Source organism: Copadichromis virginalis, linkage group LG6, assembly GCF_057382275.1.
Source record: "Copadichromis virginalis isolate Kocher_CV1m ecotype Utaka linkage group LG6, C_Virginalis_male_GT1.1, whole genome shotgun sequence".
NCBI classification, from domain to species: Eukaryota; Metazoa; Chordata; class Actinopteri; order Cichliformes; family Cichlidae; genus Copadichromis; species Copadichromis virginalis.
The window spans coordinates 17,583,058-17,609,595 of NC_140623.1; the positions used below are offsets into that span (position 1 = coordinate 17,583,058).

At 40.9% G+C, this 26,538-nt stretch overlaps 1 protein-coding gene and 1 long non-coding RNA gene across 5 annotated transcripts in view; one reads left to right on the forward strand and one right to left on the reverse strand.

Moving 5' to 3' along the window:
- Positions 1–26,538, forward strand: part of lrba (LPS-responsive vesicle trafficking, beach and anchor containing) — a 177,328-nt gene that overhangs the window by 114,940 nt on the left and 35,850 nt on the right. For all 4 annotated transcript variants that reach the window (XM_085458994.1, XM_085458995.1, XM_085458996.1 and 1 more), the window contains 6 exons: positions 13,826–13,943; positions 14,133–14,235; positions 15,722–15,837; positions 15,980–16,092; positions 21,668–21,808; positions 22,990–23,109. In XM_085458994.1, the coding sequence (XP_085315120.1) occupies positions 13,826–13,943; positions 14,133–14,235; positions 15,722–15,837; positions 15,980–16,092; positions 21,668–21,808; positions 22,990–23,109 (711 nt within the window). The remainder of the gene's footprint in view (positions 1–13,825; positions 13,944–14,132; positions 14,236–15,721; positions 15,838–15,979; positions 16,093–21,667; positions 21,809–22,989; positions 23,110–26,538) is intronic.
- The window catches only part of LOC146707587 (uncharacterized), a 45,978-nt gene continuing 30,348 nt past the window's right edge, over positions 10,909–26,538 (reverse strand). Inside the window, exon 2 of the long non-coding RNA XR_014920855.1 lies at positions 10,909–11,159. This is a non-coding gene — a long non-coding RNA (uncharacterized LOC146707587). The remainder of the gene's footprint in view (positions 11,160–26,538) is intronic.

A 26,538-nucleotide genomic window follows, 5' to 3' on the forward strand; every position in this document is an offset into this window, starting at 1 on the left:
CTTTTCTATCCCGTCATGCGTCCAGAGAACGACATTGCGATAATAGTGCGTCTTAAATTAGATTTTAATGAAACATTTGATGAGACTTTCAGGTCTTTTAAAAAATGAGTTTAAATATTTGGATTAATTTTATGCAAACATATATTTTGATCAAAGCATCTCAGATTAGGCCTAGAATTTTGAAAGACTGCTGTCGATTATTGTAACCTCATTTTCTTGAAATAAAATCAATAATAAGCGGCGATCAGGCATCGTTTTTGAAGCTTCGTGTGGAAGGTGTTTCTCGGAGTGAATGTTGGTAGGAGGCAAATAGGCCTTCTGCTGTGGCTGCCACCGATTAATAGAGAATCTGTCGTGCGTTTCATCTGCAACCTGAAGGCTGCAGAGAAAACAAGGTTGCTGTATTTTTGTTCAAAGAGTCAAATATGGAGTTTGCTCCAAGCTTCCTGCAAATGAAATGTAAAAAACAAAAATAAGAAAAATAAAGGAAACTTTTGACACTTGTTACTAAATTATAGATAAGGCAGAATATTGCTTCATTAATGATTCCCAGGAGCCATCCGCTGATATGAAGTGGCCAAACTATGCAAATGATACTGAAATAAGACATAAACATTTCAGAAAAGCCTCAGATTAATGAGCCAACCTTCACAGTTGCCACATTTTCTGGACTTTATCATGTTGTGTTTTCCACAAGTGGTGATAATTTTGAGAAGTGTGAAGTTAGTCATGATGTGTAATTTTTTTTTTTTAGCTATATTGTAAAAGACGTTTGAGACCTTTTTTAGTATTTGAGCTCAAACTAGATGTGTTTAACACACACACACACACACACACACACACACACACACACACACACACACACACACACACACACGATATACTGCTTTTGCCTCCTGTGCAAACAGCACATTTTGCTTCATGTAGGTGTAGCAATAAGTGCTAAAACCCCCCTACATTTAATTTCATTAAATTCTATGAGTGAGTTTTTATCTTTATTAATAATAACCTAGCAGGACCCACCCTCCCACCCCGACCCCCATAGATAATAGCACAGAGTTTTAGTGTCGGATTAACTTTCCTCACCAAGAAAACATTCAAGGGGAAGTGTTGCTGGTGCGTCGTGACATTTTATTTTGGCTTCCAAACATAGATTTATTGTGAAATACTGCTGATAAAAATACTAAACTGATATTCGCCAGGTCTTCCCTCAAGCAGCCGTTATCCTAATGTGGCTTTGGAATTTAGTAAAAGATGAAATAAGTGAGAAAAAATGTCTGGCTGTGTGATTTCAGGATGACTGTTTATTATCAAGCTCGCAGCTCCGGAGAGATTAATCGGCTCTACTTGGAGAGCAAGTGTCCAAATATTATGAAGGAGATGCTAAGCCTAGTTTAATGAAATATACGGTGACACAAACGTACAGTTTTATATAGACGCTAGGGATCTTTTCGGGCCCACTTATCACACCACGCGTTCCTGAGCCACTGTGTTCATTTTTATTATAGAATGGATACCTCGTGTCGGATTAATAAAATCGTTTTTTCAGCCAAAGTGCAAAGGTCAGCCATATGTCAGAATAGGGGCGTCATTATATTTCAGCTTACTACATGTCCATCGAAGTTTGGAAAACAGAAACGCAGTCAGCACACGTTGGAGCAGAGATTTTAGAATTTTCTTTGCTTTTTTAACACTCCTCATAGTTTCTTTCATATATACTGTTATATATATGAACGGCAAATGCCGACTGTTTGTACCTCATTTACCCCACTCAGTCACTCATACGTTTTTCTGTACATCTCTGGAAAACATTCAGTGTTCCTTGAAGGTTTTCTCATTTCTGAGTGTAGAGAAGATCCTGTCAAAGAGCTCTTTGATCCAAGCCTGCGCGACTCCACAGCCATCCCCTCGTAAGCGCAAAACTGACTGCACAAATATCTGCCAGCTGATGAGTAACTAGACAAAAACACGCATCCCCCCCTCTCTGTTCTTGCTTTGAGTTTGCCATTTTCACACAATTATCGGCTCTTTCCAGATAGCATAAACTACAATATTTGTATACCTTAGTTTAAAATTGGTATCAAAGCCTCAAAGATACATTTGGTTCCTTATCAGGTGAGAGTTGGGTTATTTGGTTCATCTACTTGTTTAATAGTTAGTCTCAATAATCAGTACTAAAGTAAACTGAGAGTCGAGTTGCACTCATTAACACTGATCTCCTTTCTTGCTTTGTACTTTGAAGTGAGGGGTGTAGTAGCACTGCTGCCAGTTTTAGGTAATTCCTTTTTTTCTGCTCTCTTTATTTCTCTGGAAACATGATAGGTCCAGGGAAAGTGACTCATTGCCTCCCAACACACACACACACACACACACACACACACACACACACACACACACACACACACTGCACATGAGTAACATCCGCACACGTGTGAACCGAGAGAGTAAATTTTGATGTTCTTGTTCACACGTTTTGTTGCCGTCTCCCGTACCCATATGGAGCCAGCTGCTAGCTCCATAGAGAGCTCAAAGAAAATCATCGCAGGCATCTAATTGCCTGGCAGGCCTCTGCATCTGCTCGGCAGATAGCAGAACTGATGAAGTCACGGAGCAGAGCAGATGTGCGTTTGCCTGTGTATGTGTGTGTTTAACAGCACCCTCTCTGCGTTTAGACACCAGCCATCAATATTGCATGCAGAGTTATTGTTGCAGAGCCTCTCCTGGAGACTGCTAATATCGCATGTATGAGGAAGTGAAATCCGCTCTGCCCCCCAGCTGATTGGTTAAAGGGAATATCTGCAAAAGCTTGATTGGATGGCGTTTGTAACCCTTCCTAGTGCAGTTTGAGCGTGCTCCATGCTATCGTACTGTGTTTGGAGTTTGCAGTGTTAACAGCTGAATAAAGTAAAGGGTGAAAATACTGAAGGGGGCGTTGCAGGAGCTGCAAACATTGAAATATGTTTATGCTTTCCATTGATCATTAAAGTGCTTGAAGATGAGATTTTGTTTTTATTTTAATTTAAATTTTTTCCAGATTGAGGATTGTTATCAACTTGTGTACTGTGACTTGGTATATTTACAAAATCAGAACTGTGACACAGCATTTGTAAAGAAATTGATGGCAGAGATGTAAACGATTAATCCCTCGCTGGACCAGACAGATTTACAAAGTATTGCACATTATTAAACGTCAAAATACCTTCACTCGAATTCATTTGGTTTATATGCCTCATATGAAGTCATCAGTTTATCTGTACGCAAACTGCTACAAAAATACCCCTAAAATTTTCACACAAAGTCTCCAAAATATTTCTTCCAAAAGAAAAACAAAAACAGAGATGGGAAAACATTTGAAAGATTGTCAATAGTTTTGTCAGTGTCCAGCCTTGCGCTACGCAATAATAAAATCCCCACTGAGAAGACATTGGTAACTCTAATTAGTGGGGTGGTGACGGCTACCCAGGGTTGGTTCAAGCAGTTGAATGAAGGACCATTCAGTCAAGGAAAACCACCCTGGTGTGTTATGTAGCAACCAGTCCCATATCGTTAAGCTCTCCCAAAGTGTCAGACTGCAGGGATCACCCCCCCTCCACCCCCTCGGCTGCTTGCTCCACCAAACCCTCGTGGTCGCCAGGGACGACCTTTGGCTGGAGCTGCCAATCACAAAGAGCCATGGCAGCCAGAGGTCTCTGCGAGAGGAGCCTATTGATTTTCCAGTTAGAGCCTAAGTAGTGTGTGCTATAGGACTAACGGACAGCCCAAGCAGGTATGTCATTATCAATGAGTCCAAGGAAAGAGATCCTTTCACTCATTCATATTGGCCTCTCACTGTCTCTCCTTCATACTGTTCCACTCTATTGGTTGGAGCACATCCTGAGATTGTCAATAAATCGCTCAGCCACACTATGGCAACGACTAGTAGAGCGAAGGGTTAGGCTGACCTTTCTCTTTCTAGTCCTTCACTTTCCTTCACTCTTTTGCATTCTGCCCGGTTCTCAGGTGCAGTAATTACAGTAGGTGGAAGGCATGAAGTGTTTCCTTAACAAAGACAGATTTCACAAGCGTGAAATGATTTTCTCTGTCTTTAAATTCCCAACATCCACGGCCAGTTTACTGTCAAGAATCAGGCTCCTTCTTCCCAGCCCACTTTGGATCATCCAATCATTGGGGAATCCAATAATCTAAATGCTCAATTTAAGTCAAGTTACCGCACAGATTTGGGAACTTGTCAACAAAAATACATATGTGGGAACAGAAACTGTATTTCTGTTTGCCCAGTAGGAGGTGAAGCACCCTTGCATGCTGATACTGGGTCTCCAACCACATGGACTGTTGTGTACAGTCCCTCACATCCAGCTGAATAAGGCTATGTCACTGATGATTAATGAACTTGAAGTCTTCAGTAGACATATCGAGACATCGACCCTTCATTCAGAATCTGACCCTTTGCATATATTAAACCTGCAATTATTATTAGACATCTTTGAGATTTTGGCCATTATCTGATTATTGTTTCTTTTGTTAGATGTATTGATTTTACTGTTGGCCCAACACTGGTCCAGACTGAAATATCTCATCAGGTTTTTGTGTTGTTTATTTTACAAACATTCATATCAGGTTTAAACCTCATGACTCTGGTGATGCTTCGACTTTCCTTTAGTGTCACCAACCTGTTCCTTTGATTTATTTTTCATGTTATAAAGCGCTTTGGGGTTCTTAGGGACTAGTAAAGCGCTATATAAATACAGGCCATTTACCATTTATATTTATAACTTAAAGTTTTAAGTTTTAACCTCCTAACACCCGAACTCTTCCACGACATGCATTTTTAAGAAAAATAAGAGCCACATATGAGGATATTTGTTTAAAATTTTGATAGAACAGTAGCAGTATAATGTCCTTGTAAGTGGATATCAGGCCCAGGTAGAGCAAAATTGAGTATTTTAGTCTACATAACCCAAAATGTGATGTCCACATATGTGGACGCCAGGTCCTGGGAGGTTAAACTATTTTTCTTTCATTGTTTTATTCAGCTTCTGCTGTGTTTTCTGTGCTCTTGCAGTGTTTTTCTATTTGCTGGTGGTTTCTGAGGTTGACAGGTAAAATGCACTTGAAACTGCACTTGAAATCTCAGAGCCACAATCAGAATGTGTGCTTCCCTTTCTCTCCAAAATCTGTCCAAAACGTCGGTTTGAGAGTAGTGAGAGTAGCATTCATTGCTAAATTACGCTCATTATATGCTCATCATACTAAAATGATAGTTTTTAGCATGTTTACATTAGAATTAAACACTGCTTTGCTAAAAAACCTTTTCAGAGCAGCTTGTGTGGCTCCTAGATTTGTAGTCTTGTTTTCAGCGTTTTTCTACCAGTGTTATAATCCAATTAAAACATCCAGGTATATTGCACATAATAATTATTTATCATTCAGCTTGCTTTTTGAATTTTTTTAGTACAGTCAAAGCATTTTTGTGTTGTTTTTGTTGTAACCCTTGCAATGCGATGTAAAGCGTGACTCCTGTGAAAAACAGGCCGACGATGCATCTGTGCTGCAAATGGTAACCAGGTAGGACAGGTCAGGGAAAGACAATTGCCACATAGGTAATCACGTAAAGAACCATTAGACAGTCTCATCTCACCACATAATGATGACTAATGCCTCCTTGCGCTTACACGCACACACGTACACACACACACACACAGGCAGGCGCTCTAAACAACCTCCTTCACAAACACGCTCAGCCTCTCTCTGTTTGTGACCTGACTTTGGACCTTAACACATCCACAGACCACTGTGGCCATTTTGACCTGGCTCACACTTAACCAAGCATCTCCAGACAAAGAGCTACCCCCTCCTTTTTTTTGCACCTGAGCCTAGCCCCTCCATCATGCTCCATCTCTGGGCTTGACTGGACCAGTCAGGGGGCAGGTGCCTCCCCCTCCCCTCCTTTGATTGATCCCCTCTCTCCATCATTTATTCCCTTCGTCTGCCTCTGACACACACGTCAAAGGCAACGCACCAGCCTGATGGATAGGCCTGTTTATGGATGCCAGTCTGCCTGGTAGGCTACTGATATTACAATCAGCACCTGTGTACCTGCTGTTCTCACGAGCCTCTGCTATTCAGTTGAGGTCAGAGAGGCACGCGGCTTTGATTGAAAGATCGATGTCCAGCCATGCTGATTGGAAATTGGCATTGTAAATGTGCTCTCGGTTTGTCAGAAAGCTCTCTGCTGCATATCAAAAGTTAAAACGAGATCCATGGATCATAGAAGCAAGTAGCTATTTATGTTAAGTCTCCATTTTTTTGGTTACCTTACAAATGCAAAGGTAAAATTGCTTGACATCAACATAACGCATGTTTTTAATTTTCGAAAAAGTCAAGAACAGGTTGCTTTATATGTGCGACCTCATAACACTGATGCACAATCTGTGTAAAGACATCTTGCGTGCCAGAGAGCAGAATGTTAAATTCTTGTACTTCTATTCTCATCATGGTTAATGACCTATTCAGTGTGGTTTAAACGGCACAACCAGAGGGATGCTCTGGAGATTACTCACTCATCCAAGACTCCATTTCTAGTGGAAGAGTAAAGTGGATTTGTGGAATATAATATAGCAACAATACAAAACAATTCAAACACAGTGTTGAATAAAATCAAACCCTAATCGTGAATCAGATTTGGTTTTAACTTGACATCTTCATCAATAAACATGTTTGTTTTACACCACAGATCTTTGATTTTTTTCAGTGGTTCATGTTAGATCAGCAATCCCCGTCGTTTTTCAGCCTCCATGGTAGAATAAAAAGCTGAAGCTAACTTAAAATTGAACTTGTACGTATGAAACTTCAAGGACCATGACTTAATATTTGTAGATTAAGTGGGTCAGTTTGTTTGTGCAACGCTTATACTTTTTTTTTGGGGGGGGGGGGGTTCTCCTCTTTGTTGCTATTTTGCTGGTCACCCCTTTGTTTGATGCTACTGCTCATATGTGCATTATTTGCAGATGAAGCTAACATGCATTTTCAGCAGTTCTCTTGCAGACCTAGCTCTACTCTACCTGCCCATTAACACGCTGCATGCAGATCAGATCAGAAACTGCTTTTTATGCTTATCAGGTGCTTGGAGTATTATTCGTAATTGAAGCTTATGATACCCTGTGAGCTCGTTATGCAAAGAAGAAACCTTAGCTTAAGCGTTGGCTTAGAACAGTCAAGTTTCAGTATTTAAACTAGCGTCTAATGCCCTGTGTTCTGAGTCAGCAATGGGATAACACCCCGTGTGCACACGTAATTGAAGACGGTTGTTGACTCAGTTTCTGTCATTCCAAGTGTAGCTGAAAGTGCTTGTCACTGATAAATTTGGAGCACCAATTGAGTCACGTACAAATATTTTAACTCTCCACAACATTTTTCTTTCTCCACTAAAAAGGCCTTTTCTCTTCTTCATCTATCCTTTCGGAGAACCCACCCAAAATTCCCCAAGAGGGGTGTACTTTTCACCCTACACCCACTTAAGCTGCTGACAATAGCTGGATTAGAGAAGAATTTATTTAGCAAAGCCTCACACATACCCCCAAAAAAGCCTATCCTTCATTAAATGGCAAAATGGGAGACTGAAGGAAAGCGGGGAGAATGCGATGGGAGCCGGTCGGTGATCTTAACCTGTCTGATGTTTGCTATGGCAGCTTATAGGAGAGCAGAGGTCCAGCAGCATTTAGTCCTAAAGAGCTCCTGTGCTTTAGCGGAGGCTCCGGGCTGTCTCCCTGATTTTTCCAAGTGTCAGTGAAAAGCGTATACATTCTTTTCCAGCTTTCCCTGATGTGCTAGCATTTACTGATGCGCTTGACAAATCCAGGAGTGTATAGAAGCTCTTTCATGTCCCGTCCATGTCAACAGGTGCTCAGCAATATCAGAAAGGCCTTACATTTAGCCATAGTGCAGGTGTGCATTCTATATGAACTTCTTTGTTACACAATTCTAGTAAATTATCTTAATTTTCTTTGACTTTTTTCATAACATGCTCTAGAGATTCTGTATTTGTTGCACCCAGTTTCACAGGCCTTTTCTCTTCACTTATCCATCCTTTGTTACCCATCACCTTTGAGCCCTTTGTGGCCTCAGTCCAGCCTGCGATGGAGTGAAAAGGAAGCACTGATGTTCAATATATCAGCATAAAATTTCCATTTTATGTTCTTTGCCATTCTTAAAGGAAAACTGTAATTTACTAAAATCCTGGTGTTAAAGGCTTTATATGTCATTTACTAAGGCTTTGACTTATAGTTTCTGTTGGGGCTTGTGTTATGTATATACCTGCTACTGCCAGTAAGTGATAATTAATACCACTTTGGTATCTTATTATATGTTGGGGCACTTCTAAGGCTTTTGTCCTCATAGCTTATGCCCAAGGTAGAATTTTTAATGATTTAATGCACTGAAGTCTTTAATTCACCACCAATTAACCCCAAGACCACTGCAGCATTTCCCTAAATCTACACAAGACTCTTTTTTTTTTTTTTTTTTTTTTTTTTTTTGTCTCCCACTTCAAAAAGGCCAAGCAGGCGAAGATAGAAAAAAGGCTAACCTGTTAGCAAACAGTGAAAAGGGCAGAAAAAAGGGGGGAGTTAATCCTTATTAGGCTAAATTCAGACTAAGTGGCCCCAAAGATCCTTTCAAAGGGGACTTTCTTTCAGGGAGCACAAACTCTTGCTGGGTGACGTTTGGAGTTGAATACTTTGAGTCTTTAGGCTTCATAACCCTACACATGCTGCAAGCTGGGCCTGTTTATTTTGCTTCAGTTCTCACTTTCCAGCACAGCTTCTTAGCTGTGTTTATTTTTTTTCTGACCTTGTAGTTTGTTTTACTCCCCTCAAGGCAAATAGAACGTTATGTGTGACCAGTGATTACACATTACACTAGTTACACAGCTGTAGAACAGCTGGGATTATCAGTTCGTTTTGGGCTAGCTGTTCCTGCAGCATGATGACAGGATGTCTAATATTCAACACTGACTTTCATATCACTCTTTCTTTTAGATGCTCTCTAGTTTTAATGGATAATATATTTGCTCCTTTTTAAATATACTTATTAAGTTTGTGGAAAAAATGTGGATTCTCTTAACTTGCTTAGATGGGAAGATTGATACCACTCTGTCCTCTGTGGTAAATACGAAGAATAGAAGTCAGTCAAATAATACTATTAATTTAACCCAAAGAAACATTAGTTTCGTTAAACTGACTCTTGATTACTTCAGTAGCTAAGTGTTCTATATTATTTGCATATTCAGATGCACTTTCTCTTAAATTCTGTGGAGAACATGGATAAGTTGAGGTAGAGTCATGTTTTTTGCATTTTGTTAAGGCACTTGCTTTCAAAGCCACAAAGGCTTGAGGACAACTGCTGGAGTGTGAAAGAGGAGTCATGTGGCTGCTCTTAAGGTCACATGATCGAGCGTTCCTGTGTTGAGCATTGCTTTCCTCTTAAAAGCTTTGCCTACTTTATTCCAAATGCAACCTGCAAACACCTACTCGCCAAAAACAAAGCAAAACACAGTTTTAACCTGCAGTGAGTCACGACTAAAGCTTGTGCATGTTTTCGTGAAGCCTTACACTCAAACTGTGCGGATCTGTGTGGCTCTTTCTTTTTCCATTGTGGTACTCTCGGTCCATCAGTCTCCCTTCCTCTATCTTTTTTTTTTTTTTTTTTTTTTTTTGCTATCACTCAATCTCAAAAGCAAAATCTGTCTTAATTGGCTCCAGAGGGCTCGGGGAGGCTTTGTGTCAACGCTGATGAGGGTCCTGATTGGTCCAGAGGCACATGCAGCCAACAGACCCTTGTTAGTGTGTCGGGGCCCTTTGCTTGCTCGTTAGTCCGATGAACTCATTTACTGATGGGGGGTGACACGGCCTCGTTTACCAGTGTGGAACAGAGAAAGGTGTGTGTGTGTTGGTCGGAGGGGGCGGGGGTTAAAGCGAACAGGGAGGGTAAAGAACCGAGTAGAGGGGAATATAACTGAACTTACAAGGTGCATACGCAGAAATACTACGAGTATGGAAAAGCCATCAAATGCCGATTTATGTTTCTCTTCATTTTCTTTCTTATTTGATGCAGCAGTGAAAAAATAAATAAAAACTCGCTGCAAGTGACTCGGTTCACTGAAACTGTTTATTGCAGATTGCTTGATTCTGTGGTCAGTCGAGTGGAAACAGTCACAAACAGCATGGGACTTGGAAGTCTTTTTAAGACATCTAAGGAATCTGTAGCCTCCCTTGTTTGCATGCACATTTTTTTCTTCATTTTTTATGAATTCTATTCAAGTTCTTGCAGTATTGCTTGTCCCTCGTCTGCGTTTTGATGTTGATGGATCACCTCTCTTCCTCCCGCTCATTAATTTCATCACCTTATCTCCCACACCACTTCATTTGACCAAAAGGTAATAATAAATCCCTCATCCATTATCCTTTAACTGAGGCACCCATGTGGAAATACTTAATAAGAGGCAACAAATTGAACTTCAATCACCTCTTTTTTCCCCTTTGAGGATGTATAGTAGATTAAACCGAACATGCAAATATGCTTCCGCCATTCATCAAACACTGTTTATGTGCAATTCTGAAACCTTTATTTCCTAAAACACCACAATTGATATTCAAATGATATTTTATTTGTATTTTTTCACATGTTATGACAAATAAGGATCATTGGTTGCTGGCAGTGGCTTCTCTCCTCTTCAACTCTAGGGTCTTATCAGCCCAAAAACACACACCCACTCAGCCGGCCTGACTGCAAAGGCAGCTGAGAGCCTCATCTATCTTGAACCACGTTGCTGATAGTTGCTCCTCTGCTCTCTTAACTCTTCTTTAATCCAGTACAGTTTCAATTTAACCCATTAGCATCCCTGTGTTTGGCTTTACCTCTGTTTCTAAAGATGCTCTGGTTGGTAAGAGGGGTGGATGCGAGGGGTGATGAAGAGGATTCACTGGCACAGACTGTCTGTGAGATTCAGTGGTGACAGCTTTTTTTGTGTGTGTGTGTGTGTGTGTGTGTGTGTGTGTGTGTGTGTGTGTGTGTGTGTGTGTGTGTGTGTGGTTACACACCATAGCCACAGTCACCCGACCCCTCTTCATGTGTCCCTCTTCATTCCGCAGTCTTTTGGGCATCTGACAAAGACAAACGACAGTGCTTCAGAAATGAGCCGCAGCCCGCTGCACAAACAGGTTGAACAAGGAAGATGGAGAGAAGGCAATGCAATCAAGACCGGTTCTTTTGTTTTCTGTTTGGCTGTGTCCTCTCGCGTGACGCTGTGAAATTGATCTCGGAGTGCTCCAAACCTGTGCCCGTGGATATCGTTCCACTTGAAATGAAACCTCAAAGAAACAGCTTCTGTCAACGATCAGCTCCCGATCAATTTGCTGCTGCCGCAATAATAATATATTGTTTCATTATTAATATTATCACTTTAAAACCAGACATTCAATAGATGGTAAACCAGAGATGGTGTAATTAAATTGCGATTCAAGACTGCAATAGTCTGAAATCTCTATTATTTTCCCTTGTGCTGTAACTGTAGCATTCCCGTCTCTTTAAAGCTTCCACTACTATATATTACAGATGAAGCTGATGCACCCATAACTCCAACATGGACAATAACCTCCACACCAATGTAATTTGTCCAGATGTGGCCAGAACAGCTCGAGCATTACGACACAGATAGTTCGTCATACTCATTGTCACACACTCTGCTTTTTCATCTGCAAGGGAGAGGGCGCTGCCGATCGGGATGATGATCTTGGAGAGCAGCACGCTGTTTACAGCTGAGTTCCAGGAGATCCATAAGTCTAGTGAAATATATCTGGGTGCTTTCACTTGTGTCATATCTTTCTATCAGCTGAGAGTTGGCAGCTTCATTAGTTTATCACTGGGCATCTATGTAAAACCACTCTTTAGTTGTGAATAGTTATACTTCAAGCTTTCACTTATTAAACACCTGAAGACTGGATTCTCTTTTCCGATCTGATGGAAGAACAGAAAAAAATGTCTTTCCTTCTGTAGTGTTTCGACATGATCAGCTTATTGTCACGTTTGTAAATAGAGGAAACGATGAAAACCAGTAGATTTTGTTTGTCATCAAAATTCAAACATCTCAGCTAGCAAAAGTGATCACAACTTATGTCCCCATTTTGCTGATGAATTAGTAGCCAACAAATCTGAAAGTGCAATTGTTGACCTGGATTTAATATGAGCATGCCTCAGAGAATACTGCACGCATAGTATATCCACTGTTTTAAATGCATTAAAGATTCCGTTGAGCTTATCTTTGTGCTAATTTGATAATAAAATAAATGTTTAGGTTTTTTTCTTTGGGGATTGAACCTTGGTGCTACCCTTTTCTTTGTCTGCTCCTGCTTATTTTTAAAACCATGCCATTCCTTCTTTGGTTCGTTGTACCTGGTGCACAATAAACTTAATGTTGGTGGAAGTAATGAAATCTGTGCCCAACATCTCTAGAGCTGACTGAATACAATGGTTTGTCTTTATAATAATAATAATAAATATCAAAGCCAAAGTGTAAGGACAGCTCATTTTGTAAGGCTGGTTAGTTTACAAATAGGGAAAAAAGCATATTTTTTTTCCCCAATGCCAAAAAATTATTTTTTGAATTAAATATGTTGAAGATTTAAAAAAAAATTCTTTATAAAATTTATCATCAAGATGTTATTGAACTTAAGAGCTAATATTGTGTTACACTGTATTTACAACAAACAAACAAAGTCTTGGAAATGGGTTTGGCTTTAGGCTGGCTGTGACTGGTTAAATCATCTGAGCTGCCTTGAGAGAGATGGGAGGCAGGAGGATGCGGTGCTGGCTAGCTTCTCCAGGCCACTAATCCACATTTAATTGAACTCCAGAGACTTTGAAGTGAGTCTGTGATGCAGGCAGGTCTTATTCCTCAGAGAGACAGCGAGGGAAGCGCTCCTTAGCTGAAGGCCTCAGCTGGTCCTCTTCTCTGTCCCCTTGCCTTTAATGAGCTCCTTCAGCTTAACACTAAGCCCAGCGTGCCGGCTCAAATTTGAATACCTTTGATTAATAAGATGCTGCAAAATCATATCTTAACAACATGAAGTGCTCATTTTACCTTTCTGCCTTATAACAGCGGGCACCTTTGAAACCAAAAGCAGAGGTTGAAATAAAAACCTAGTTAACAAAGCAGTGCTAAGTAGGTTAGTAGCCAACCTAAGTGCTGGATTAGTATGAGGACAAATCACAGGGGCAGGGCTAAGCATGCGGGTCTGTCAGGAGCTGTGACAGCCGTCAGAACAAGTCACTCTGACAGCCACCGCGGTCTCCATGGGGACAGATTAAGCTCAGTTCATCGAAGCATTTTTAAATGTGGAGCTTAGTAACATAATATCGTCTGACCTCCGTGTCAGTTACCTCCTAGGAAATGCAGAGACCAGTTGTAATCAGATGTTTTGCATAAAATAGCTTCTTGTCACAGCAAACTGTCGCTTAATAGATGATCTTTTAGTGAACAGAACATTTCCCTCACAGCGTCCGGCTGAATAGCGCCCATTCTCTCGCTAAAGGAATCTCTTTTTCATTGAGGCTGATCAATATAAGACATTAATCGTGCTCTTCGAGCCGTCACGCCATCACTGTGAAAAATGAACTAACCCGGCCCTCTGGTCTGTTCGCCTTCCTTCTTCCCTTCTCTTCTTCTTTTTTCCTTTTCTTTTAATTTTTAATTTTAATTTCCATTGCACGCTCTGTTTTCATTATTTAACTGGAATCCACATCTCTCTGGTTTCTCTTTCGTGTTTTCCAGATTCTAGCCTACACAGAAGGTCTTCATGGAAAATGGCTGTTCTCGGAGATTCGTGCAGTCTTTTCCAGACGCTACCTCCTGCAGAATACTGCTTTGGAAGTCTTCATGGCCAACAGGAGTAAGGCATCCCCCATAATTGTCTATGCCTAACCATTTCACCTTCTTATTGAGTACACACACACCTTTTTTTTTTTTTTTTTAATGAATAATTGTGGAGAAATGGCAATCAAAAGTTGTCATTATTGTGATTTCTAATCTTTAAGAAATAATCCTTGATAACTGTTTGTTGCTTTGTGCCTCTCTGCAGCGGCAGTCATGTTCAACTTCCCAGATGCAGCCACGGTAAAGAAGGTGGTTCACAGTCTTCCTCGTGTTGGCGTGGGCACGAACTTTGGCCTTCCACAGACCAGGTTAGACGTGCGCGATTGCTTTGTTGTGTTTGTTGCTGTTGCAGTACAATCTCATGGGGTTAAAAATGGTAACTGGGGAGCAGAAGAGGATTATGGAACATCTATGGTGGTGTTATGCAAATATTTTAAAATTTCAAATAGTTTTTATTCTTGTTTCTCTCAAAAATGTACACATGGGGTTGGCCACTAATCTCCCTCCCACTCCTTACCCCGCTCCCCCCAGATATAATTGGCTTCACACAAACATAGTCCAGTTCATTTATTTATTTCCACCAATAAATAAATACTTGCTTGTAAGCCTGCAGGGCACACACCTTCCCCCAGCCCTCTCTCACATCATGCCCACTCTGTGTGCACGCATTGCTGGAGCCGATGGTGTTGGTTTTGCACAAATCTTGCACAAAATTCACAGCAAGACAGAGTTTTCAAGACGCTTTGGTGATGGTAAAAATTCAATCTGAGGGGAAAAAATGTGGATAAGATTAAAGATTTGTGATTGGCTCTTTTAATCTGAGGTGTGCCAGAGCCCGTCTGATGGGATTTTTGAGTTGTATTTTGAGAAGATGATATTTTTAATTTCTTTGTAACTTTTTGGTATTAAGCATCACAGAATTTGACATGTGGCAACATAACAGTGAGGGCTGTGTGATAAGTAGAGTGAGGAAGTGCATCCAGTAATGAGTTAGTGTGGGTGTAGGAGAGTTTGTGTGTATAACACACAGGGTTAGGGCAGGTGAATGTGTGTGCTCGGCTCATTAATCATACTAGTTTGCCGGCCACCTTGCCTCTACGACCTGAGGACGGCTGCTCAGGGCAACCTGGTGCACGTCAGCTCATACAGCCAGCACAGCACAATTTAGCTTCATGTCCAGAGTTATGCACACACACAGATGCACAAATTAAAGCAAAAGTCCAATATATGTTCATAATTTAATCTAATCCCTCTGTTTTCAACCATTTTTCCAGTTTTGCATTCCTTCTTTTCTCTCCTTTACTTCTCCATATCTATTTATAATGTCATTTAAAGCAGTTCAAAGGATGTACAGAATTGCTTGGTGACAATATAAAAAATGTGTCAAAGTACACTTGTGTTTGGGAAGTCATGTTTTCACATTCTTTTTCTTTTCTTTTCTTTGGCAAGGCCTAATGACCATAATCTCACACATTGACATTGATTAATTTCATCATTTTCTTTTGTTTTAATTGGATTGGAGGTCATTCGTTTTTGTCCTGCAGCATACATCATTCTTTGGGGCCTCCTGTGTGTGTGTACACATGCACGTAAATATGTGTATTCAACCCAATTTATTGCGCATTTGTCTTCTTAATTAGCAAGACTGTAAGTTCGGTAGATTTTTCATAAAATGACATTTGGATTGCAAAAGTCTAATAAAGCCTGGGGCTTTTTATTCTTGCAGTCTGCTGTTCTTGTGATTTGAACGGCTACAAAAGATTTTAATATCGAGCTTTCCATTTCTTTTTATAGACGCATCTCTCTGGCCACACCTAAGCAGCTGTTCAAGGCATCCAACATGACTCAGCGCTGGCAGCGCCGTGAAATATCCAACTTTGAGTACCTGATGTTTCTGAACACCATCTCTGGTGAGGACACCGCTCAGCACCTGTGTGATGTTATTGCAGGGTGTAACACAGAGGTGCTGTGCACATTTTAACAGTCTATGATGCTAACTTTTTTTTTTAACAATATTTGTCGCCCCTCTCCCCCGTGCTGTCTCCCCTCCAGGCCGTACCTATAATGACCTAAACCAGTACCCAGTCTTTCCATGGGTCATCACCAACTATGAATCAGAGGAGCTTGACCTCACTCTGCCCAGCAACTTTAGAGATCTGTCTAAGGTAAGAGCGTGGAGACGACTCCTCTCCCCTGTTTTCACTATAATGGATCTTTTTTCTTCTTAATTCCCTGAAAAAGTAGGGGGGGCATTAACACACAGATAACTGTGTGTGCATTCTTCCTAAAGTCAATTTTGTTGCTTTGTAATTGCCATTGATCATAGTTTAGTGAACCTGCTCTTAAATCACCGGTGGCTGATTGCTAGGATTCCACACGTGCAGAGCATTTTTCCCATGTAACGACCCAAGTATTTCAGATGTCTGAGAAGAATTGATAGAATAGTGCAGTTTGAAACTTTTTATGTTACTAGCGTCATGCTATCTATGTTGATGAAGTGATTCTATATGCAGTGATTTGCACAGTTTTCATCAGCTCACAGATATATGAAATTTGAGTAACAATGTGACAAATTTCCCAAAACTGCAAGTGGTATTCATTACATCTAATCTGTATGATTAGTTGTTGACTTTTGCTAGTTCAGGCAATCTTGACCTGCTGCATTTAAAACATATGTAAGCCCCTCATCTTCTCAGTCTGCAGCTCCTAATTTGTGGTTTAGCTATCATTTTCTGGCCATAAATCAAAGTTTCCTAATTGAATTCTTTCAAGTTTGACCTTCCACAACACAGCAGGAAGTGAAGTAATACTCCCTGGTAGCTCCAGGCATCGAGTGATTGGGCTTAAAACAATGAAACCTGCCCTGAAATGCTCCCTGGCACATAAATACACACACTCGCATCGCTAAAGGATTCTCCCCCATAATTGTAGGTAGTCACGCAATTATTTACTCCCATTAACTCCCTCGCTTTTACACGTACATACTCAGATGGAAAAAGGCAAAAAAATAAAAGAGCACACCCCTTAGCTTGTCAGCTAACGTCGGTGGATGAACAGTCCAGCGGTGGGAGGACTCAGGATTAGTTTTAGAGTGGGAAGATTGAGCGAGTGTCAAGCTCCTGGTAGGAAAATGACTGAATAAATCAGCCATGGAAGCAAAAGAAAGCATGTGTTAATGGACAGGGGATCTGTTGGAGCAAATGCTTTTTAGAGGTATGCTGGAGGTCATTTGTTCAGGTGCAGACGTGGAGGTAGTCCTTTAATGAGACAAAGTGGAACATATTGGTCTTCTTTCAAAGATATCGCTCTTTGAATAAAACGATAAGTAAGTAAATTAGAGTCTGCATTGGTTCGGGTGAGATTAGACGATCTAGGAAGTCCAGTTTCCCTAATAATGTGTTTTAGCATTTCTTGGAGACTCTCCAAAAACTCTTCATAATTTTCGCTCAGTCCTGTTCAAACATGACGGTATACATGTTATACCGTCATGTTATATGTTACTAATACACAGATGGATCCATGGGTGGAAATTAGGGTTCACTGTGTTGGCTGGGTACAGAAAGGAAGAGCCAGTGACCTTCTGGCTCTACTTTTTGAGCCACCATCAACTTGACTTGCTGGCATTTTGCATGTTATGTTCAAAAGGACAATGCAGATTTAGTTTAGTTTTGCAAGAAAATTCTGTAATGGCAGCAATTTTAAATTTATTTATTTATTTAGGGGACAGCAAGCCTAGTATTGCTGTTTCTTTATGCAAGCATTCATTAAAGTCCATCAACTGCCATCAACCATTGGAAATGAAAGGAAGAACAAATATCTGCAGAATATAATCCAGATGCAACGCTATTGTCCTGCACAAATACCACAGTTATGAAACACAAGTGAACCATCTCCTCACACTTTCATTCCTTCACACTTCCCTGTCACATAGATTCAAACATCTTGTCCCTTAGGTTCTCTCCAGTCCTGCTTTCACTTTCAATCTGCTCCTCTGTGTCTCCGTCCTCGGCTTTTATCCCTCCCAGTGTAGTTTTTATCCACTGTAAGCAGCTGCATAATTCTTATGTTTATCCTGCTTGATGTTGCCCAACAGGGTGAAATGTGACAGTTGTATTTGCCCCACCAATACACACACAGGCACAAAAACCACGCAGCCTTCCCGCGTGGTTTCTTAGCTCATTTCTGCTTCCTTCTCTTCTCCTTTGCACTGCCATGGAGTTTGGACAGCTCAGCCTCTGTGCTCAGTCAAGCCTCGCCACCCCGGGGACTTGAATGAATGGGAGAGTTGGGTAAAAGGAGGAGAAACAGAAAGACGATCAGAAAGCAAAAGAAAGAGGAGGAGAGAGTGTGAGAAAGGGAGAACAACATTATTTCCCATCCCTTTAACCCTTTTTCTTTTTAAAGAACAGAATGGAAGCAGAGAGAGCAAGAAGGAGGGGAGGGAGCAGAGCCAATCTTTATTACATCTGTTTTATTCATGTTGTTGACACGCGTGTGATATTAATGTATGACTACTGGACCGTGCCAGACTGCGGTGTCTGGAAAAGGGCAAAGCAGCTCTGTGCAGCCCTTCAAATCAAACCCCCACCACACGATGTTGCACCTACAATCATTTGTGCTCCCCGTTTCTTTTCTTTGCAACCTAATATTTGGTGACCTTCAGCTAGTTCTGCACTCTGTGTGTGTGTGTGTGTGTGTGTGTGTGTGTGTGTGTGTGTGTGTGTGTGTGTGTGTGTGTGTGTGTGTGTGTGTGTCTGCACCATTCAAAACTGTGCTTACTTTCCCATTTTCCCCTCTTTTGTTTGCGCTCTATTGTTTTTCTTTCTTGTCTCCTTCTGTTTTCCTCTCGTGCTCTCTTTCTTCCTCACCCTTCAAATCTCTCTTGTCCCCCTCTAATGTCACGTTGGTGGTTGTCTCTTGTAGAAACAGGTCATCTGCGAAGCCTCCAGTGACATTGAGAAGCCAAATTGCTATGAACGTGTGTGTGTGTGTGTGTTTGTCACACACTGTCATCATTCCCAGCACAACAGAGGCCACACAGAATTTATGTTCCTTGCTACCAGAGCCATTCTGACCCCAGGGACTTTCTTATCATAAACTCTAACCTCAACCTGACATCAAACGCCGACCCCCGAGATAACATTGTAGTCACGATAAGCTCTCGCTTGATCTGACTGCAAGTGTTTTAACACCTCTTTTTTTTATTCCTCCACCCCTTTTTGCACCCCAGCTCTGCATACTGTCGCACATCTCCCCACAAAAATCCACTTGTTCTTCATAAAGATGCTTTATATAACAAAACCAAACCTAAATTTGACATTTTAACAGATAAAATTCATCTTTGGGGCGATTTTTACAAAAGAAAATTGTTATTTGATCTGTTTGAACTTCTTGAGTGTTCGTACAAGGTGTCCTTACAGCAAAGGCACGCCTTCATCTATTCATAAAAGGCAAAAATATGTAAATAAATAAATCCACTCTTACTGTGCTTTTAATGAAACAAATAATTCAAACAATTGTTAATCTAATATGTACTCTGCATTTACATAGCAAGAAAATAGGACTTACTGAGCATCTTGTGTACCTTTGTGCTATAACGTGCTGCTCACAGACACATGAGCTAATGGTGTATTGATCTCATCGTACTCGCCCCATATGTTTATCCCCCCAGGCCCTCCACACCATTTTCACTGTTTAAATAGGACATTATACATAAACACTCTCTTCAAAAGGCTCTTGTGATTTATGACTCAAAGCCCTACTGATGCTCAAATCGTCGGTGAGCCATTATACTTCATCACCGGTGACCCATTAGTGTTTTAAAAGCAACGTAGCACTAGGTAATGTTCTTATAATAGTTTCTCAGGAAGGTGCTTATTGTTCCTTGAGGGAGTGTTTTTCGCTTGGTATGCCTACATATAAAAAATTACTTTTTAAATATTTGAGTTCCCAAACCTCTGATTATTTGGGTAAGGAGGAGAGTTTAGGCAGGATAACATACATAAAATATATATATATATATATATATATATATATTTATTTATTTATTTATTTATTTATTTATTTATTTTTAAATACATCTCACCATAGCAGTTTTAAAATGTCACTGTTACACCATCTGCAGCTGCCTTCTTGATTTAGAACAGATTAAGACTAATTCAGCATTATTTTCCCCATCTTTACTGAAAACTCTGGCTCAGTTTTCTTCTGTAGTGTACCCTTTAGTTAAAAGTATGTGATCGGTTCATTTGTCTGAGAGCTCATCAGAGTGCTATTCTTTGCCACGACATATTGGGTCAATCTGTGATGGGGCAGCAGCAGGCGCTCCATCAGCGCACCGCCGGCCGCTCTGCTCTGATGTACGGCACCGTCGCTGCCGCTTTGTTGTAGCTACTGTAAGCTGAGAGCGCTAGCCCCACAGTAATTTACAGCAGTAAACAATGTCGGGCTCGAGCAAACCAACAGCCCCCACGTGCCCTCACACACAATTCTCCCTCTCTCCCTGTCACTGTGGCACTTTCAGTCTTTTCTTTTTTTTTTTTTTTTATATGCCTCCTCTCCCTTTTCTTTTTTTAATGAGCCGACTGTTATTAGGGCTATAAATCAGGCCAATGGGTGTGATGTATAATTCACTGTGTGTACTCACCCACCCCAGTGGCCCTGAGGAAGCCCACAGTGTATCACTGTCAACATAGATCTGCACAGTGTTGTGGCACAAGGCAATTCGCTGTGTAAATGCACATACGCACAGGAGCACTATTTACAAAATAACCAAAAAAATGCATGCATTGAACAAAAAAAAAAAGCAATAACTGCAGGACCGTGTGCATCACTCCCAGTACACACACACACAGGTACACAAGCATGCACCATTACACCCACATAAAACAGTAGCCATTGCACAGATCAATATCATAGACCTGCCCTGTATGTGTCTTGCTGTGACATGCACCCTATGATATGAAAGAGATCCAATTGATCCACACCCTACTAGGCCCCCATTCTCAAAAGGGCATCATTCCATTACCATTGATCTGCTCTGTGTGTGTGTGTGTGTGTGTGTGTGTGTGTGTGTGTGTGGGGGGGGGAGCAAGATGATGGAGCGGTTCGAGGGAATGAGGCACAGCCTGCAGAAGACTAATAAAAATTGAACCAGCCTGAAAGTGATTTCTATAAATGAGTATTTAAATAATAGGCGAGCTGCACAGGGTTATTGGCTTTTTTTTTTTTTTTTTTTTTAAGAGCAATGGAAAATTAATGCAATTTAACCATTTTTTTTCTGGACTATAAATAGGGCTGGTGACCAGTGTATTAGTTACAGATTAATAAAAGTAAAAATTAAAGGAACCCACAGCCTTGCTATTGATATTCTGAGTAGGCACTCTTTCATTGGAGCACATTAGTTTTCTCTGACAGACTACAGCTGCAGGGGCTCGGTTTCACAGCCTCTAAAAAGCACTCTGTGGGAAAGGATTGATCTGTCTGAAGGAAAACATCATCTAATATTCATTTGAGATAGCACAATGGTTATTAGCTTCATTCGCCTTGCAACTATTATGCAGCAGTGAGTGGTCCCTGTATTCACAGTAAAATTCAGTACTGCCTCCCTGCTTTTGGTTTGTGTTTTTTTTTACTTTCACGCATCTATCGTGTCCTAATATCTGTTTTGTCGTATTTATTTATTTTTCAGTTTAGCTGTTTAACATGTTTGACCTATTTTTTGTTTGTTTATATTTATAGCCCATCGGTGCTCTTAACCCCAAGAGGGCAGCGTTCTTTTCAGAACGATATGAGACCTGGGAGGATGATCAGGTGCCGAAGTTCCATTATGGCACCCACTACTCCACCTCGAGCTTCACCCTGATGTGGCTGCTACGTATTGTAAGTGCAGTGCACGTTTGGAGTGTTTAGGAGCATTCGTGACTTTTAATATAAATTCTGGAAAATAATGAAATAATTATGCTTGTGCAAGAATTTCACCTTGCTCTTTAAAAGTGTAGTTAAGCGCAGTATTTAAATTGGATTCTTCTTTTTAATGAACAGTACATTCATGATGTAGAGGTCATGAATGTATTCTTAATTAGACCTAGGATTTTATCAAATTAAGAGTATATGCATGCTAAATATTGCATAGCATGCATGCATGGGGTGATAATAAATGAAAAGCAAAAGCAGTGCACCTAAAGGTCTGACCTTCACCTTGATGCAAATTCTCAAGGTTTTTCTTTTTAATAACAGGTACTGAAATGTGATTTTGTTTGTTTTTGAAGCACATTAGTGGTGTATATTTTGCACTAGAGTGCTCTCTTGTAGTACCTTTGTTGAATGGATGCCATCAATCTTTCCATACTACACTCTGGGGAGAGGGAGGTTACTAAGTTTCTCCAACGTGCAGTTTTCTGCTGTTATTGTCCCAGTAGCTCACTGTCTCTGTAACTCCCAGTAGAGTTACCTCATTGATCTCTGCACATCATTAGCCAGCTTACTCTAAAGCCACTTTACCAGAAGCACTCATTTATAACTCTCGCTTAAAGATCAAACTTAACCTTAAATATGAAATGAAAATGGGTTTGTGTAGTAACTGTGTATTTTGTAAGATTTTACACTGATGTATAAACTACAAGATCAATTTGCTCACTGTCCCAGCATTTAAAAAGATTAAATAAATGAGGCTTGCGTCATTTCAGGCTGGACTTAATTATCTATTTACAGTATTAGTTTATAGCTGTGGTACAGCACAGTGTGCCCGTGCATCAGAGAGATGGCTATTGATCTGCCCTAACAAGATTATACGTGATTAGAAATGCATCAGCAGCACATGTGCATTGATTTTAGTAGCACACTGGGAATATTGTTGTTTTACTTGTTCATTTTTGGCTTTAAGTTTGTTACAGGGTGTGCAGAAAGGGTCAATTCTAGGTCAAATATATTGACAGAGTGTATTCAAACTGTAGACATGTTGACAACCATGTTTTCATTGCAGAAAAAGCAATTGGGTGGTTTCAGTTATAGGAGTAGACTCCCCAGTTTATATTCTTAACCATAACCTTTATAATTTCCAGGAACCCTTCACCACGTTCTTCCTTAACTTCCAAGGAGGAAAGTTTGACCATGCTGACCGCACCTTCTCCTCAGTATCCAGGGCTTGGAGGAACTGCCAGAGAGACACATCTGATGTTAAGGTACCATTCATACTTATGCATGCTCACAATGGATCTGGGGACAAAAATAATAGAAGTTGGACGATAAAGTCCCGAGCGCTGCAGGAGAATAAATCCAAGTCCAACACACATAAAAAAGAGAGGGTTTCAAAAGAGTAATGTCCAGTCACTACCAATCATTGTCCCTACACAATGATAGCTTCCTGCTCTTCTGATCAAAGCGTTGGTTTAATCCTCATCTGTCCCAGCCGTCTGTCTCAGATTCAGTCAGCTATAACATGGACTTGAATCCCTGCCCACTGGGCCCCCAAACTCTGCTGCGCCGACGGATCTACCCTGAAACGGCACAGGTCATTCTCATACCGAGCGCCTTCGAACCCCCAGCGCACACTTTAACTGCTCTCCTAAAACATTTACAACTACACTCAGACATTCTCTGTCAAAGCTGAGTTTTGCTTGCTCTCCCGGCACTGGGTCACTGGATGGGGGAACAGCAGTGGTGTTGGGGGTTTTGACGCTTGATTGCGTTTACCCCCCTCCCGCATCCCTCTGATAAAACATGTGGATTGTGTTACTGTGTAGCTGGCCAATGCTTGATTGCAAAAGCCCAACAACAGCCTTAGTTTGCTCTCTTAGTCTCAACCTGTCAATGTGGATCAAACTGTGAGAGCTCAACTTCAGATCAAAACAAAGAGGAAATCTGGACGTCGTCAGTTTGTTTCCATGTTCAGCTTGAATTTTTAGCATATTTTGAATGAAAATCTGTCGACTTTATCCAGTTGGATGCACACATTCATGCTCCTTTTTCTGTTTTTGCTCAAAATATGAATGTGTGCAACCAACTGGATGCAGTCCAGTCGCATCCATATTGCTTAATTCCTCTTTTAAGCAGTAGAGGAATTAGGAGTGAGATGTATCAATTCAGTAGGGTAAGTACACCATTTAGCTTTAGTATTGGGACCATTGATGGCAACCCTCTGTCTCTGCCAGAGGGCAAAAAGCCCCTGTGTTTTCATACGCCACTGTTAAAGAAGGGGTGATAATGGGCTACAACACCTAGATTCAATGTGTCTCTAGCCTGGGTGACGCTAGAATGACCTGCCACCCCCAATCCCCTGACCCCTAGCCTCAGCCCACAGGCATCAGAAGGGGGAGACACAAGAGAAGAGGGGTTAGAAGTAGCAACAGTGGAAGTGTAGCTGGAGAGCCCAGAGGCCAAAGCCCCTTCCAGTGACCCATGACAGGACAGGATTGGGGATCAGAGGGGCTGGCCTCTGACCAGGCTGGAGCAAAAGGGCCACTGCACATAATGGTCCATGTAAGGCAGGCTTGAGTGTTGGGGAGCGAAGCCCTCAAGGTTTCGTTGGGGTATGTGCATGCGTGCGTGCACGGGTGCCACTCTCTCCTGCTCAAATTTACAGCAGGCTGTAGCCGGTGAACCCGGGTGAGCAGGAGGCCTCGTTAAGAAGGTGACCTTTAGTTTTAGGTCAGCTTTTGTGGAGTGAAGAGATTTCAGAAGTGAGGAAGTGCCGTGTTGTTTTAAAGCTGTGTGTTTGCTTGCTCATTTGATTGGATCTTTTCACCCCATTAATGAGAGGGGGAGATATTGTGCAGCTAATTTGATAAGAGGAATGTTATTATTTGCTTGTATTTGTAAAGATCATGTTACATATGCTAAGAACTGAATCTTTTCAAAATGCTTCTTGACTTCCGAGTTTAGTTTTTTGTTTTTTTTTTGCTTTGAGTGTTAGCTGTCAGCCAATCCCCACTTAGTTTTGAAGGTAGGCCATTCATTTCTAATGCTAGGTTATTAACATGTTTGTCACCAAATTCCCTTAGAAATGCCCATAATTGATTCTTTATAGTGTTTTCTGTATATGCAGGTGAATGTAGTTATAGATAGTTATAGTTCATATAATTATGTATTTTGTTACACAAAACCTGTCAAGTCTTCATAGAGCACATGGACTGTATATTAAAAATTTGAATTAGGACCAAGTCATCACCCACTGGTTTGTGAAGTCCTGTCTTATTGGCTTGAGATCAGAATTTGCCCATCATCACACTCATCTTACAGCATCTTTTTGGACTCTAATGAGGACTGTAATATGGAAATGATCATCCTGTTTTATTCACTAAGAATATAAATTAGTGATTGAAAGTATAAATGCATGTGTCAACTGTTTACTGCTTTCCCCAGTCAAATAGGATGAAGGGTAATTTTTCCATAGATGCTTTATAATCTGACTTTTTTTGCAACTGCCCCCTGCTGACCATAAGACAGAATGCACTTTACGGCACTTTGCTTTCCCTTCATTTTTTTCAGTCTATTGGGGAAAAATGCAAAATACCATATATTTCACGCTCCACTTTCCTTTCCTTATTTGCATGACACAGCCAAGAACTGAACCTTCCCGTGTCCTGATTGTGTCGAAGTTTGTGAGACGTACCCACAACAATAACACAACAGCTAAAGCCTGGGAAGCGTTGTTGATTTATCTACATGTTTTTAAGCTCAAACACAATCTTAATGTTTATACTCACTGTGGCAAGTTCTGCTTTGTTTAGAATGACAAATGGCTAAACATATAGGGTTACATCTCCTGTCATACTTGCATTTCTCTTCACTCTGGTGCAGATTGAAAACATGCTGTGTTGTTTGTGACAGCCAAATAAAATCATCATAGTAAGACGAGAATTTAGCTGACTTTTCTTTGTTGTTGTGGAAGAGAGGGGAAAATCAGAAGTGAACCTTTTTTTTTTCTTTTCTTAGACACAAAGAATATGATCATTGCATCAGAATAGGGAGAAACCACAGCCGAGTGCACTCAGAGGCTTTTTACAACAGACCAGCGTCATGTAATTTCCACAAATAATTCTGCCATTCAGAAAACAATACAGCAATTCTATCTATATACAAAAGCAGTGCTGCTTCGTTGTGTTTATTTTCCCTGCTCTTGTTCTTCTTAAAGAGTTACTCAACACTTCAAAAGGGCTTTTTGAGTTGTAACATAATGTGCTTTAATTTGGGGAGGCCGTCCACCTCCCTTAGCCCACAGTTTGACTTGGAGTCTGCAAAACCACACTCATCAAATTTATGCTGATCAAGACTCACAGGACTATTCACTCTTTTTTTTGGGGGGGGGGGGGGGGTAAAGCTTCTACTTATTTACTCCCTGACATATGTAGAAGCACCAGCCCAGTTGCTTTCTTTCCTTTCACACCCACACAGCACTGTTTCACATGTGAGGGCGGTACCTTGATTATTTGAACTGGTTCAGGGCCACCTTTTGTGAGGCACAGACCCAGGGGTGAACATACCCTTTATCTTCTTGGACATCATGTTCAGATCTAGCATTGCCGTTATTCTAAATTTCCATTGGTGATTATGCAGAGCTTTCTACAGCTGCAGCATCATGTCCGATAACTGTTGCAGATTCTCAAACTGCT